At 40.2% G+C, this 13,293-nt stretch overlaps 1 protein-coding gene across 1 annotated transcript in view; it reads right to left on the bottom strand.

Moving 5' to 3' along the window:
- ULK4 (unc-51 like kinase 4) overlaps positions 1–13,293 on the bottom strand; it is a 798,383-nt gene that overhangs the window by 302,651 nt on the left and 482,439 nt on the right. The window contains exon 32 of the mRNA XM_040353131.1: positions 7,722–7,827. Within this exon, the coding sequence (XP_040209065.1) occupies positions 7,722–7,827 (106 nt within the window). The remainder of the gene's footprint in view (positions 1–7,721; positions 7,828–13,293) is intronic.

The raw sequence follows: 13,293 nt of genomic DNA, 5'->3' as shown, positions 1-13,293 counted from the left end.
AAAGTTTATTAAATCACCGCCCATGGTGGCTTGGGAAAAAGATCTAAATAAAGTTTTTTATTCCGAACAATGGTCCACAGCGCTACTTTACAATTACACGGCTTCTCACTGCATTAATCACTGGGAACTCACACAGAAGGTTTTGGCGAGGTGGTATAGAACTCTATACCAACTAGCCAAAATAGTTCCCTCCCAATCCACATTATGTTGGGGGGATTGTGGCATCCCAGGAACAATCCTACACATATTCTGGTACTGCAAGAACCTGTCTAGTTACTGGAGGAAAATTTTCTGTATTATAGCGGACATCACCAGCGTTCTGAGAATCCCTGACCCAGCATTGGCAATACTTCACACTTCTAATCACTGCCAAACTAGTTATCGCCAGACACTGGAAAAACACTTATTCTCCTAACCCCTCAAAAGTCCTAGCACAGGTCAACCTCAACTACCATTATGACTTATCGCGATCAGAAAAGCCTCTTGCTCACCTTTCGATAAAAATTGGGAATGTTGGAAATAATGGAATTTACAAATTGTGGTTTGATGCTATTCCTTTTTCTTTATCTCTCCTGATCTCTCTCTCCCTACTGTCCCCCCCCCCCCCCTCTCGGTCTCTCCCCTTGTCCTTCTTTAATGCATATTATCGGCTGCAGATAGTCAATTCATTGAGCCCTGAGTGGCAAACAATTCTAATATTGCTCACTGTTTATATTCAGTGCTGTACTAGCTGTTATGTACTCCCTTTACACTGAGGGTTTCTGCATATCAGGTAATTGCTCAGCCCGGCCTCTCCCAGCACAGCTTGTTCCCAATCAGGGTGCGGGGGGAGTCAGGGCAGAGACCTACATTCCTTTTATGTTATCTGGTATAAATTATAAGATTCACTTCTGTCTGACTATCTTCCATGTTACTGAATGTTCAATGTATTTTGTTTGCAAAATCTTTAATAAAAAAAAAACATGAAGCATGAACACACATCAAAAACATGCTTGAAAATGTGCTGCAAAAAAAGTATCATAAACTGCATCAATTGCATATGCACAGATGTGAGCTTGGCCTTAGCCTAGTTCACATAAAAATACTAAAGTATACAGCCTTTGCAAGAAAAAGATCTGATCTAGGTTCTGTGCTAAGTGCACATGTTTGCAAGTTCGTCCCCATTCATTACTTTGGACAAGAGTAGAGTATGGATCATCCATAGGCATAAATAGGGCACAGTTAATGGTCAAGATTTACAGTATCTCCTATAAAAGGTTGTGCGGCACCAGGCAGGTCAGCGCAGTGAAGCAAAAAAGCATTGAGGAAACAAATCTATATATTTAAGTTTGGTAACTACACTGAGAGGGTGAGATTTTTTATTTTTTTTGTTGCATCCTACAGCAAAAGCCATGGTCCGCAGAGAGCTTCTAAAGCATCACAGGGATCTCACTGATAAAGGGTATCAGTCAGGAGAAGGGTACAAATTTCCAAGGCATTAGATAAACCATGGAACACAGTCATCATCAAGTGGAGAAAATATGGCACAACAGTGATTATACTAAGAACATTAAAGGAGCTTCAGGAATATCTGGCATGTACTGGCTGTGTGGTACATGTGACAACAATCTCCCGTATTCTTCATATGCCTGGGCTATGGGAAAGAGTGGCAAGACGGATGCCTGGCTAAATTTTGCAAAAACACACTTGGTCTCCCAAAAGCATGTGGGAAAAGTGTTATGGTCTGATGAAATCAAGATTGAACTTTTTGGCCATAATTCCATATATTTGGGGCAAAAACAACACTGCACATCACCAAACAGAACATAATACCCACAGAAGCATGATGGTGGCAGCACCATGCATTGGGGCTGTTTTTCTTCAGCTGGAACAGGGGCCTTAGTCAAGGTAGAGGGAATTATGAACAGTTCCAAATACCAGTCAATATTGGCATAAATCCTTCAGGCTTCTGCTAGAAAGCTGAACATGAAGAGGAACTTCATCTTTAAGCATGACAACGACCCAAAGTATACATCCAAATCAACAAAGGAATGGTTTTACCAGAAAAAGATTAAAGCTTTAGAATGGCCCAGTCAGAGCACAGACCTGAAAATCTGTGGGGTGGTATGAAGAGGGCTGTGCACAGGAGATGCCCTCGCAATCTGACAGATTTGGAGTATTTTTGCAAAGAATAGTGGGGAAATAGTGCTATAATATAATCAAAAGATGCTTCAACAAAGTAGGCTGAGGTAAGGCCTGTCCATAGACAGAGAAAGCTTTTTCTATTCTGCAATGGAGTTACATTAATGGTATATTGGTACACAGAGAAGCTGAAATTTAGAAGAAAAAAAAAAGGTGAACTTCACTAAAAGCAAAGTTGCCCCTTGATTCACTATACTTTTAGATCTACTGGTCATATTGACAAACTGTTTTTACTGAAGGCAACCTCTATTGATGCATGTGCTCAGTTGCAACAGGAATACTGTAAATAATTTCACTTATTTCTATTTGCCAGCTTTTTTACTTTAGCTCTGATCTACCAACACTGTTACACTTGGCTTTAAACTAGTAGCGAGCGAAGCAGTATTCCAACTCAACCTTTCCTTTATTCATTTGGACTTATCTGTTATCAGCATAGTATGCATTTATACTGTTATAAGAAAAACGTGCAGAAAAATCTGAAATCAGCAAATGAGATGAAAAGGGTTGGTATAAAATTTGATTTAGTTATTTATAGAACAGTCTGAGGTCCCCTGTGGAATGGAAAAATATCTGTGCATATCTATTTAGATATAGCACTGATTTCCTATTTTTGCTGGTAGTGTTTACCCTGTTTACTCTTCTCTACTGAAGAGAAACATTTTTTTTTAATGTTGTGTATACAAGTATAAAATTGATGAATTGTATCAGAATCGCTAACAAAGCATCATTTATAGTTGAAAGTCATTTTATTGTGACAAATGTTCCACTTTATGGATATAGTGTGACTGGTTACAGTTGTAAAGTAATAAAAATGTAGTTTTATATCCCTATCATGTATCACGTTTACGTCTATAGGGACTAACTGACAAGGGAAACTACTGTATGTGTGACTTGATAAGAGCTGTCACTTTACATTTATGCCAACACTGCTTTTCATTCCTGCATTTTAACTATTTATAAACAAATGTGTAATCCTTGGAGGGATACACTATACTGTATTGATCCGCTATATGATCCTGCAAGACCACTACAGACAGAAAAATAAGTTGGTATAATAGAATACTTCAAAAGTACAATTGTACATACTTTATTCTAATAGAAAACACAGCTTCATTGAATATTTTACTGTGAATGTGGAATTATCAGTATCCACAATAAAATACTAAAATATATTAAATGTAAAATGATGTATTTGTCAGCACTTCAATACAGACTTCAATACAGCCTAATGCCCTGTACACACAATCGGATTTTCCGTCAAAAAAAGTTGGATGCAAGCTTTTGGTCAGAAATTCCGACTGTATGCGCAATCCAACATTTTCTGTCAGAATTTCCGCCAGCAAAAGATTGGGAGCAGGTTCTCTATTTTTCAGACGGAAAATGCTCAGAATCAAGCAGAAAAGCCGAACTGCCTATTGAACTTCCTTGATCTCGGCTCGTCATACGTCTTGTACGTCACTGCGTTCTTGACAGTTGGAATTTCAGAGAAGATTTGTGTGCTTGTGTGTATGCAACACAAGTTTGAGCCAACATTCCGTCAGAAAAAATCTACAGTTTTCTTGACGGAATTTCCGATAGTGTGTACGGGGCATTAGAATGTGCAGATATTTTCAGCCCGTACAAGTCTTCCACGTAACCATAGATAAGTCCTAGTTCTAGGACTATAGAAACACAGAAAGCACAAATATTTCTTGGCTCAAATGGAAACTTCACATTTAGGCCTCATGCACACAGGACATTTTGCAAACTCTCCTAGAAGCTTTCCTCATGTCTGCAGTATTTTGGCAGAAAAAAAGCCTGACGCTTGTAAGTGTCTAAAACTTTTACAAGCTTTTAGGTGTGTTCACAAGCGTCAAGAGCTTGGGCAATAATTAATTTTATTAGCCAGAATAATCATGTATTTTTGGCCTACCATTTAGGTGCATTTAGCAGCGTTTATTCTGCCAAAATTCTGCTGCTCCTGGACACACTGGCCGTTATTTATTTATTTTCCCTGCCTCTAAAATTCCCTTCCACTAAACACTGCTAAAAGCTGCATGGACACACAGGTTAACATGCAGGGGAGTTTAGAGGCAAGAAAAAATGCCAAATGCCCCTAAAAGCAGCTGTAAAAACACCCAGCGTGCATGAGGCCTTACAGTTAGGGGTTTGTTTACAGATTTTGTTTAAGATTTGGATTAACAATAAATGCTAAAATAAATGCTTTTGAAAAAACAGCTATTTTATCGATGGTCAGACTTTCTATAGCGCCCCAAAAACCTCCCTGAAGTGTACCCGCAACACAACCCACAGAAATTGTATCTTATACAGTATGTTAATGAAGACTTTTTGAAAAGTACTGCCTCCTCCCGAGTCTCATAATTCAATACTGGGTTCTAAACAACCTGTGAGAAGGCTCAAATCACTGCCATGTGAGAGGCAGGAAAGGGTGCCAATTTAAAAAGACTATGTCATTGGACAGGGAGAGACCTCCAACCTGTCAAAGTCTAGAGATTGTTTATTTTATTTATTTTTTAAACTATGTTCATATCACCAGTTGGTTATTGCTTGACCTTCTGTTTTGTTTATTAGTGCACATCCACATAGGATTATGTGTGGATCCTATGCCTGTCCCCACAACTGGATTAATCTGTTGTATTCGTATTATTTGTCCATGAACATTTGTGTAGTACATTGTTTTTTTTTTTTCTGTTTGCTTTCTACAAGCATTAACAAAATAAAAAAAAAATGAGGGTCCAATTGGAGTGTTACACAGTTAAATAGGTTTAAAAAGACAATAGTTCATCTAGTTCAACCAATAGAATAAAGTAATGTGTGGAGACGGGTCTTGGTGGCAAACTCAAACACTCAAAATGTTTTGCCCCGCTCACAGGGCTTAGTCATAACTAAGCCCCATGGGTGAAGCAAAACATGTCAGGTGTGTTGCCTGGATGGAGTCTAGGCTGCGTCTGCTTCCACTCTTTACATGAGGGTTTTTACTTCCTCATTGACTTCTATGGAGCCGAGACCGGCTCTTTCCCTGCCTGCACTCCCAGTGGTTGCCAGCATCATCACTTTTGCGCTTCAGGACCTACTAGAGCCTGAAGCGGCACCCTTAATTCCTTTGTATGAACGCAAACACTACCAAAAGTGTTGAAGCTTTGTCTGTTAAAACAAACTGGTATTCAGACTGGTCTGGAAGGCTGCTTTGGGTATATGCAAGACCTCTACAGTGGGGAAAATAATAATTTGATCCCCTGGAGATTTTTAAAGGTATGCCCACTTACAAAGAAATTAAAGGTCTCTAATTTTTTATCATAGGTGTATTTTAAATGATATAGACAGAATATCAACCAAAAATCCAAAAGCAACACATACAGATACAAATGTTATAAATTGAGTTGCAGTTCAGTAAGTAAAATTAGTATTTGAGCCAATACCAAGCAACAATAATTGAAGGTGTTCCTAGCGACAACTTGTTATGTGTATAAAAGACACCTGTCCACAGAATCTCTTTCTTCCATTCAAACCTCACTATCTTGGGCAAGACCAAATAGCTATCAAAGGACATCAGGGACAAGATTGTAGATCTGCACAAGGCTGAAATGGGCTACAAGACCATCAGCAAGAAGTTTGTTGAGAAAGACAACTGTTGAAACAATTATTCACAAATGGAAAAAATACAAAATAACTATCAATCACCCACAGTCTGGAGCTCCATAAAAGATTTCGCCTCATGGCGAAAGATCTCAAGGCAGCTGGGACCACAGTCACCAAACAAACCACTGATAGCACAATATGCCATGATGGATTGAAATCCTGCAGTGCCCACAAGGTCCCCCTCCTCAAGAACATCTATAGGACTGTCTGAAGTCTGCCAACGAACATCTAAATGATTCAGAGAAGGATTGGGAGAAAGTGCTGTGGTCAGATAAGACCAAAATTTAGCTCTTTGGCATTAACTCGACTTGCTGTGTTTGGAGGAAAAAAATGCTGACTATTACCCTATAAACACCATCCATACAGTCGAGCACAAAGGTGGAAATATTATGCTTTGGGGTTTATTCTCTGATAAAGGTACAGGCTGACTTTGTCGCATTGAGGGGCCAAAAGACAGGCAATGTATTGTACAATTTTGGATTAAAACCTTCTTCCCTCAGCCAGAACACTGAAGATGGGTCGTGGATGGGTCTACCAGTATGACAATGACCCAAATATACCGCCAAGGCAACAAAGAAGTGGCTCAAGGATAAGCACATTAAGGTCATGGAGTTGCTCAGCCAGTCCTCCAGACCTTAATCCTATAGAAAATGTATGGAGGTAACTGAAACTTCAAGTTGCCAAGCCACAGCCAAGAAACCTTAAGGATTTATAGAAGATTTGTAAAGAAGAGTGGACCAAAATCCCTCCTGAGATGTGTGCAAACCTGGTAGCGCACTACAAGAAATGTCTTACCTCTGTGTCTGCAAACAAGGATTGCTCCACCAAGTGCTACTTCATGCTTTGCTTGAGGATCAAATATTTATTTTATTCACTGAACTGCAACATAATTTCTAATATTTGTATCATATGTTTTTTCTGGATTTTTGGTTGATATCTGTCTTTATCATTTAAACTATACCTATGATAACAATTATAGACCCTTCATTTCTTTGTAAGTGGGCAAACTTACAAAATCTGCAGGGGATCAAATAATAATTTTCCCCACTGTATATGATTTTATTGATTGAATTTAGATCTACTGCAACATTCAGGCTGTATTCACACAACTTCCGGAGGGTTTTACCTCTCTGACGGAAATCAGTGCATCACACAGCTTTTTTTGTACAATCTTTATTTGAAATGTACAAAATTACATTTCATTCATGTCACTGTACAGCAGCGCTGCTGTACAGTGGCAGGCAGTTCTGTACAATGTGCTGTATGTCTGTATTGTTATTGTGGCATGCTGCAGCACTGCTCCAGGCTGCATTGGAGTGTGAATGGGACAGTTGTTTTCTGTGTATCCTTGCGGGGACAAGCGTTTTACAATGCAGTAAAAGTCTGTCACTGCACAATGTGTGAATTAGCCATTGTAGGCAATGGAAACTGTTAAAGGGGTTGTAAAGGTTTGTTTTTTATTTTCTAAATAGGTTCCTTTAAGCTAGTGCATTGTTGGTTCACTTACCTTTTCCTTCAATTTACCTTCAAAATGTTTTTTTTCTTTGTTTTCTTTGTCTGAATTTCTCACTTCCTGTTCCTCCTCAGTAAGCTGTTCTGGCTTATTAACCCCCAGCCAGATGATGGGGGCAAGCTTACTGAGGTGAAATAGGAAGTGAGAAATTCAGACAAAGAAAAAAAACATTTAGAAGGGAAATCGAAGGAAAAGGTAAGTGAACCAACAATGCACTAGCTTAAAGGAACCTATTTAGAAAATAAAAAACAAACCTTTACAACCCCTTTAAGGGGTTCAGAACTGCTTGAGTACTTTAAGCTGGCTTTCTGCTATTTTCAAGCTGGCAGATTTTTCAAAGTATGCATTAATCAATTACAAAACAAGTTAACCTCTACATTTTACCCACCTTGTTCATACAGCAGCTTCATATTTGTGCCTTTGTGTATCACCAAGTTGTATAATAAAGAGATGACATTTTGAATTACATTTCCGAGCATGTTATCCTGATGTGTCTGTAATAAACAAAGCAGAGAAAGTGAGCATAGAACGCACTTCAAGTGCATGAGCTTGTACATTCCTAATTACTGGCACATTTCTTGGAGGATTCAGCACATTACAAGTGGGTGGTTCAGCTAGAAGGACATATATCCCAGCTGCCTGATGTACTTGAAATCTGTCTTATATAAAACTTGTTTAAGGCATGTTGCCTCTTTGAGGAAGATTAATGATTCTTTTAGCACCTACCACTAGTGGGTCTAATTATTTCTGAAGCATATAAGGAGAGAGATTTATTTATAAACACTGATATGACAATATCCTTTGTTCATGTTGGAGGACCACATAACAAATGGAACAAAAAATGTATTAAAGTTAATCTATATCAAAACAAAAAAGAGGATGCTGTTAAGAAATTCACGCTGGTGCCTTGATAAATGATAGATGGCAATGTCTGCGTAAAGTGCTTTCCTGTCTGTATCATTAATTTGTCACTCAAGACAAATGCATTGTCTAAATCACAAAAAAAGAAGACAACATAAATTGTACTTTGTAATTACGTTGTGTTGGGGAGACAAGCAAGAAATGTAAATAGCTGTAACATTTTTAAACAAGTGTTCTGTAACAATCTCACTATTTTCACTTAATTCAACGGGCATGGTTTGGCCTAAGCATATATATTTTTTCCAAATTAACTCAATAAAAGGTAATGAAATATCAACAGAAAAAATGAGAACAATTAGATAACAATTTTATGTCCTGCTACCCAACCAAAACAGGGGATCTCTACGTGGGATGTTATACTTACCAAGGAGGATGCAGCATCGGTCGGATACTGCATCTGTCCCCCGCTGACTCTAACACTGAGAACCGAGTGATCAAACACTGCCAATTGCTTGGTTCTCACAGCTCCCCGAGCAGAGAGCTGCTGACTGTCACTCAGCAGCTCTCTGCTCTGCCCTCACTCGCTGGAGTGCTGGGCTGTAAAGAGGGCGGGAGCGTCCGTGTGCCAGTCCAGGCATGTGGGCAGATCCCAACTTCATTATCACAATCCTGCCCGACGGAGTCTAGACCAGCTCCGCGATGTCAGCAGACAGTGGGCTTCAGCCTGCTGTCTGCTGAAAACGGGCCACAGGACTGCAGAGCGCACTGCACTCTTGTGATCCACAGGAGAAGTACAGCCAAATGAGCTTGGGATTTACTTCTCCTTTAAAGAACTAAACCCACCAATCTAACTTTCCCAGAAAAGTTACATTCAACGCATGCCCTGAAAGATACCTGTTATGGTCCATTCACACAGTGCGCAAACATGTGTCTCCCATGCTGAGCTATCTTCTAACAGCGCAGGGATGCACAGTTGTTGCGTTAATCCCCATTCTCACATATTTCTATTGGGACACATGACTGAACTGACACAGCCACTGTTTCCTAACATATCATGGAAGTATGGGTCCCCAAACACATACAAAGTATGTTTGGGGACCTACACCAGCATGTCATATTAGGACACAATGGCTGTGTCTGTGCCTGTGCAGTTGCATATTCCAATAGAAATGTATGAGACACTGGCACGGGAATGCACACAACACCTGTACATCTCCTTTCCAATAAAAGACGGCCCTGCAAACTGCAAATAAAACAGAAGCCAAGATGGCTGCTTTCTTGGCTGTAAAGGATAAGAGGGTTTAGTTCCGCTTTCTTGCCTAAAGCCGATTGTGACTGTATTGTAGTAGGATCGCCCAACTATTAGTCATCATAAAGCTAATTACACATGACTATTGGAGGCTAGGATGCAGAAAAGAGACTGCATCTGGAGATCCTACATGACCTGTTCAGATGAACCACAACCCTAGTGACAACCCAATATTGAAACTAAAAACCCTAATCATGTGCTTTATGGCCTCCCTGGTCATTTTGTTAGGAAAGCCATTAAGGAGAATAAGGGGTTGTCAACTTTTACCAACGATGCAGCCTCTAGTAAATTTTGTTGAAAATTTACATTCAGCTAAAAATACTTTTGATACACTGAAGTGTAAGCCAGGAAGCATCATTTCTATTTGTCTCTCCTTAAAGTGGATCTTCACCCTCAGGCCCCATACACACGAGAGGATTTATCCGCAGATACGGTCCAGCGGACCGTATCCGCGGATAAATCCTCTCGAGGATTTCAGAAGATTTCTATGCGATGGCGTGTACACACCATCGCATTGAAATCCGCGCTGAAATCCTCTGCCGATGACGTGTCGCGCCGTCGCCGCTATTATGACGCGGCGACGGGCGCGACGCTGTCATATAAGGAATTCCACGCATGCGTCAAATCATTACGACGCGTGCGGGGAATCCCTTTGGACGGATGGATCCGGTAAGTCTGTACAGACGAGCGGATCCATCCGTTGGAATGGATTCCAGCAGATGGATTTGTTGAGCAGGTCAGCAAATATCCATCTGCTGGAAATCCATCCCAGGGGAGATTTATCCGCGGATAAATATCCGACGGAGTGTACACACCATAGGATCTATCCGCAGAAACCCATTTGATGGGATTTATCTGCGGATAGATTCTATGGTGTGTATGGGGCCTCAGAATAAACTTCCAACCTCCTTTCCCCACTACACAAATAGTGCTTTCTTTTTAATTTATTTTATGTAAAGTGTTTAGTTCCACCCCACATGCACATCATTTACCTATGCTAGAACCAAAAAGTTGTGCATGTTGCACACAAACCTTTGAAATAGATAACTGTACAGATTCATCTTAGGTCATATATTTAGCTAATCCGATCTTAATATTAAATGTATGCAATAAATGCTTGTGATTAAAAAAACAAAAAAAAAACTTGACTAGAAGAGGACCTGTAGGGTAGTTTAGGTGTTGTGCCTTGTGTTACTGCAGCTACATGTTTACAAAAATGGTTAATCATAGTGGAAAGTTTTAGAGGTAGCTAGAGGTGCTGTATTCTCAAACACTGTAAACTGTGAAAACTGAACAACTGCTCACAAACAACCTATGCCCTGACCTAATAACAAACCAAACATGTGCCCTTACGGGCAAATAGCCAAATAACACTTCAGGAACTTTAGTGCAGGACCCAAATGATTCTGATGCAATTGTGCAGCAAGTCTCCCACTTTTACAGATATTCGCTAATGTATGCAACCAAATCCTCGGTTTTTAACCAGAGCAGTTAAAAAAAAGTTTAGTTATGTTTTTTGCCAGGTAGTTTGAAAGTGTGCCAGAGACATTTTGTATTTTTGTGCACAACGCCCTGCCCATGTGTATCTTTTCCTTTTTTCTAGTTTCAAACAGATTAGAATGGTTGCCATGGTTGCTTTTTTTGGATTTGGTACAGTTACACACACTGAAAGTTATCAGATTCCTTGCAAAGGCAACATTTGAACCTGGCGTGTTGCCGTGCCTTTAAAGTGTTACTAAATCCAGGATCCTGCATTCCCTATATCTTGTCTCCCACAGTACATAGAACATGGAAAGGTTTAATTAAATATAAACTGCTAAATAAATGTTCTCATCTGCAGTATATAGCAGTCTTTTCATTCCACTCTGACTATTATATGAGGCTGCAGGACCTCTGACTCTCTGTCTGGACAGTTCTGATTGGCCCTGATCACATGCATCTTTCCAACAAAAACTGTGCAGGCCAGTCAAGTTCCTCCACCCCAAACTCACTCATCCATGTCTTTATGGACCTTGCTTTGTGCACTGGTCCAAATCATTTGGTGGGGATTATGGTGTGGGGTTGTTTTTCAGGGGTTGGCCCCTTAGTTCCAGTGAAGCTAACCCTTAAGGTGTCAGCATACCAAGACATTTTGGACAATTTCATGCTCCCACATGTGAGACGCGTTGGGTTTAGCCTCTTCCTGTTCCAACATAACTGCGCACCAGTGCACAAAGCAAGTTCCATAAAAACATGGATGAGCAAGTTTGGGGTGGAGGAACTTGACTGGCCTTCACAGAGTCTTGACCTCAAACAGATAGAACACCTTTGGGATGAATTAGATCCAGGCCTTCTCCACATCAGTGCATGACCTAACAAATGTGCTTCTGGAAGAATGGTAAAACATTCCCATAGACACACTCCTAAACCTTGTGGACAGCCTTCCCAGAAGAGCTGAAGCTTTTATAGATGCAAAGGGTGGGCCAACTCCATATTGAACCCTATGGACTAAGGGGGTAATCCACAAAGATCCGGCGTAACGTAAATTTTCCCATTTAAGTTACACTGCCTTAAAATTTCTACCTAAGTGCCCGATCCACAAAGCACTTACCTAGAAATTTTTGGCTGTGTAACTTAAATTCCGCTGGCGCAAGGCGTTTCTCTTTTCATGGGGGCGATTCCCATTTAAATTAGGCGCGCTCCCGCGCCGGCCGTACTGCGCATGCTCATGACGTCATTTTCCCTACGTGCATAGCGCAAAATTACGTTACGCCGAGCTTTGTGGATCGCGACGGGTCAATAAAGTTGCGTCGGGAAAAAAAAAAGATACGGCGGAAAAAAAAAATTCAAAACAAAAAAAAATAACGTCGCTGGACAGAAGGGTCTGCTTTTACATGGTGTAAACAGTTTACACTTTGTAAAAGCAGCCCTAATTTTGCGTTTGCAAACTAAAACTTACAGAGAAAAAACGAAGCTGAAAAGCTTCGTGGATCTCCGTAAGTGCTAATTTGCATACCCGAGGCGGCATTTCGACACAAAATGCCCCCAGCGGCGGATGCGGTACTGCATCCTAAGATCCGGCAGTGTAAGTCCCTTACACATGTCGGATCTTCTGCCTAACTATGGAAAACTGATTCTGTGGATCAGTTCCATAGTTAGAAACAGGTATACGACGGCATAACAGCAGTTACGCCGGCGTATCCCTTTTGAGGATCTGGCCCTAAGACACTATTAAAGTTCATGTGAGTGTAAAGGCAGGTGTCCCAATAGTTTTGGTAATATAGTGCATATGTATAACTACCAACTCTGTTTTAACCTGAGTATTGGAAACTATTTAGTTATTTTTTTAATAGCTAGATTGAAAGTGTGACAATGACCTTTTATATTGTGCAGTAACACATAAAACACAGTGCAGTCCATTTGTAATAGCACCTTAACTCATGAAGTTAGTGAAACACAAAGAGCTTGCCTTTTAGCCCACCACAACATTTTTACAGTGCAGTGTATGTTGTGGTGTGCCGCACTCTAAAAATGTTGTCTATTCTTTAAAATGTGAGCTGAAGTGTGTAAGCAGCCCATTTAAAATCAATAGGCTGCTTTAACACAATATACAAATTAACACATGTGCAGTAACGTACTGCAACAGTCTGAATGGTCTCTTACAAGCTTCAAGCATTTAAATATCCACCGGACCTGTTGAAAAACTTCTGAGTATTTAGCATTTTCTCCACGAATGAAAGATACATCAGATATACCTTGGTTACTCGAATAGGAATAACTTTCTCCATAATTCCTGTCCACTGGGAATTAT

This window comes from Rana temporaria, chromosome 5 (assembly GCF_905171775.1).
Source record: "Rana temporaria chromosome 5, aRanTem1.1, whole genome shotgun sequence".
Taxonomy (NCBI): domain Eukaryota; kingdom Metazoa; phylum Chordata; class Amphibia; order Anura; family Ranidae; genus Rana; species Rana temporaria.
This window is presented reverse-complemented; position numbering and strand designations above follow the sequence as displayed.